Raw genomic sequence first — 3,671 nt, 5'->3', positions numbered from 1 at the left:
ATTTATGGAATTGGGTGGGCAAAGGAGGGACGGATGGATCCATCAGGATGAGAAAGAACGAGATGGAGGGGACACGGGGCGGGGAGCGGTCAAGGCGGGGGATAATATAGGAGAAACGAGGTGGTGGCAGGCTGTAGATAAACTATGATGACAACAATAACGATAATGATGGGAGAATTTCTGCCTGGAAATTATATGAAATCTCATTGGAAACCCTTCCTCTATCTCTTACCATCACTTTTTCTATCTTTTTTTTTTTCAGTTTTTTTTCCCCTTCTTCTCCTCCTTCTCTCTCTCCCTGTTTTGAAAATTTATTAAATGTTGTGAGCTTCTCTATCCTTTCTCCACTCACAATAAACCCAACAGCATAACCACTTTTATGATCAGTTCTCTCCATCATCATCATCATCATCATCATTGTTATCATTATTATCACTATCATCGTCGCTGTCATCGTCACTGTCCGATAGTATTAATCTTTTCAGATTAGCTTAACACTTGAACTTGTCACAAAATAATACTGTTTGGGCGGGGTAGCGGGGTGAATGCGGATGGGGAGGAAGAAAATGAAATGGGGTAGCTGAGCTGTAACAAATTAAATATAATTTTACCAGGAAGAGAGGGAAGGAGAGAGAGAGTAAAAGAGAGAGAGAGAGAGAGCTGTTAATGGTAAACAATTTGTTAAATGAAACCATCTGATTTTCCTATTCAGCATTCATCCCTTTCAATACAGAAAAAAGAAAAAAAGGCAAACATTCAATACAAGACAAATGGCGAAAGAGAGAGGAAACGAGAGAGAGAGAGAGAGAAAAGAAAGAGAAAGATTTTTTCTTATTGAAATTAAAAAAAATAAAATACCATTTAGATGAATCAGAGGAATATTGGCTACTTTGACGGATTTTTAGTCAATTGTAGTTAGTTGTTCCATCATTAACGATGAAACATTTTTTTTTTCAGGGTAGAGGAAAGGCGGGAAAGAGTAGACGCGAAAGAGCGGGGGAGCAAATGTGGCGGAGATGAGGTGAGGCGGAGATTGATGTCAATAGACGTAACATTCCACACCTCTGATCTTATCATCATCATCATCAATGGGAAAGTACAAAAAACAAAAAGTAAAGAAATTTTGTCATTCACAAAAATAAATTAAAACAAATTTCCTGTACAATTATCAGTATATTTGCAGATATACACATATTGCTATTACATTTTAACTTTTCTTTTCATTCTTTTGTTTTTTGTTTTGCAATGAAAATTATATCTTTGAAATATTATCGAAAAGTCTTTGTTACTTGAAATTCAAAAACAAACAAAAAAAGAAAAAAAAAGAGAAGAGAGAAGAAAATTTAGCAAATAAAACATCGATGTTGTTATTAATCGTTCTACTATTATTAGATTAAAATTTGTTTTTCAAAAAAAAATTTTTTTCAAGCTTATCATTTATAATATGATGAATAACACTTTTTAAGATCTCTTCATATTATTGAATTTTAATTGCCAAAATTATTAAAATTTTTTTGGAAAAATTCCGAAATGATTAAAAGAGAATAATAAAATTTTTAATTTTAATCGCCAGTTATTCTCATTTATCTATTTTGTTAATAAAATGATAACCTCTTTATTCAATTCGTTTCGAAAAAGGAAAAAAGGTTTTTTATTCTTTTTAAAATTAAAATGCAATTCACATTTATTGATTCATTACAATCTTCACTTGTCATTTAAATTTGATTTTACACTGTTCTCCCAAAATATTTAATATTATTTTATTATTATGTCGTGTTTCATAAGTCTTTTAAACTTTTTTCTGTCATTCCTTAGAAGACAAAAAAAAGAAAAATCTTTCACAGATTTAATTATTAAATATTGGCGTTCTTTCCAGTCTAATAGTTCCATTTATAAAAATTAGTGAAATCAATGTCAATCAATCAATCAATACATGTCCGATCTAATCGAAGTAAATGAATGTAAACACCATAATTTGATTTCGAAAAAAAAGATTTTTAGAAATTCTTTGAATGAAATATTCAGGATATTTAATCCGATTAATCATAAATGCTATAATCAGTTTTATTTTTAGAAAAAAAACTTTAATTTGTATAAATGCTCTGAATGATATATTTCAGGAAAAAGTAATCCGGTACGTCTGACTGATAGGACACTAATAGTGTGAAAAATAAAACAATAAAGGGAGAACCATCTAGAAGTAAACCGGTTAAGTGATATTAAATAAACAAATTAGCACCAAAAATGTTTACGTCAAATGAGGCTTTCTGACCGTGTATATCGAGCTGTTCAGAATTGAAATATTGGAAGTACAGAGAGAAGGATTAAAAGAAAGAGTAAAAGATAGGAGGGAGAAAGGGAATGAAGAGAGAGAGAGAAAGAGAGAGAGAGTAGGAGGGAGTAATGGAACCAGTTTCAAAATTTTAATTAAGAGGTAAATAAGCAATTAGAAAATGGACAAATGCAAACTGTTAAATCTCCAGGATAAAACAGCGAAGAGCAATAGCCATCTATCTATAGAGGTAAGATGAGAGTAGGTGTGACAACAAAGCTGTCAACAATATGTCCCCCCTCCCCACTTTTTCCCTCCCCTCACTCCCATTCCTTACTTTATCCGTCTCCTCCTTCCATCCTTCAGTAGCTCATGGAACATGATGAGGTGATATTGTCATCAAACGGGTGGCAAGGATGGTAAGAGACAAACAGACAACTCTAGAGGGATTGAACTAGGCTGAAAAGTGTGATGAATGATGACGAATGAATGGAATAATGAGAGTGAATTGTGGATAAGTAGTAGTAGTAGTAGTAGTAAGCAGTAGTAATAGCAGCAGTAATGGTAGTAGTAGTATAAGTTTAGTAGTAGTCAGTCCACCACATACGATAAAACATTGAAAAAGCTCACATACACGACATACTTGTACATACACATACCCACATACATAACCGACACAAATATATAGATAGGTGTATGTCACAAACACATGTATATTATTCATGTAATAAGGATAAAATCGATGAAGAGAGATGTAAGATGAAGAAGAAAGATTGTGATAATAATTAAAGAGAGTTCAAAGTTTTGCAATTTTCACTTTTGGTAATGAAATTGGGAGAAATTCATTCCATCAAAGATCCTTCTTTCTCTTTTTCTTTCTCCTCCCTCTTTTTTCCCCTTGAAATAAAAAAAAAGTTAATTCAAATGAAGGAAAAAAAAACGATTGAATTCGTGAATGCTAATGTATCATTTACAGCCAAATTCATTAAACAAATATTTTATCCTTTTCCTTTTTTATTTAATTCAATTTAAATTTGTCCATTTTTTCTTTCTTTCCCTTTCCTTAAATTCTAATTTTTATTTCAGTATTGATTTACAATTTCAGATTGTGAATGAAATCAGTGTATTTCAATTTATTCAGTTACAATTATGAACGAAGACAAACAAAAGAGTAAAAGGCAAATAAATTTGGGTTTTCTTATTCAAGTAAAACTAGATAAATTTCTGCTTTTATAAATTTTAGAGTACTAGTACTAGTATTACTACTAGTAATAGTAATAGTAATAATAATAATAACAATAACAATAACAATAACAATAACAATAACCATAATAATAATAATGATAATAATAATAATAATAATAATAATAATAATAATAATAATAATAATAATAATAAT

At 30.6% G+C, this 3,671-nt stretch overlaps 1 protein-coding gene across 1 annotated transcript; it reads left to right on the top strand.

The window, feature by feature from the left end:
- Window positions 1-4: 4 nt before the first annotated feature.
- Window positions 5-2,167, top strand: LOAG_13560 (hypothetical protein; the record flags this gene model as incomplete). The annotated part of the gene is made up of 3 exons (XM_003149066.1): window positions 5-120; window positions 958-1,112; window positions 2,121-2,167. 3 exons carry the CDS (start codon window positions 5-7, stop codon window positions 2,165-2,167), a joined length of 318 nt encoding a protein of 105 aa, XP_003149114.1.
- Window positions 2,168-3,671: the final 1,504 nt, after the last annotated feature.

The sequence above is a fragment of the Loa loa genome, assembly GCF_000183805.2.
Source record: "Loa loa unplaced genomic scaffold supercont3.177, whole genome shotgun sequence".
NCBI lineage: Eukaryota > Metazoa > Nematoda > Chromadorea > Rhabditida > Onchocercidae > Loa > Loa loa.
The sequence above is the reverse complement of the archived record's forward strand: the minus strand, read 5'-3'. Positions and strand labels throughout refer to the sequence as shown.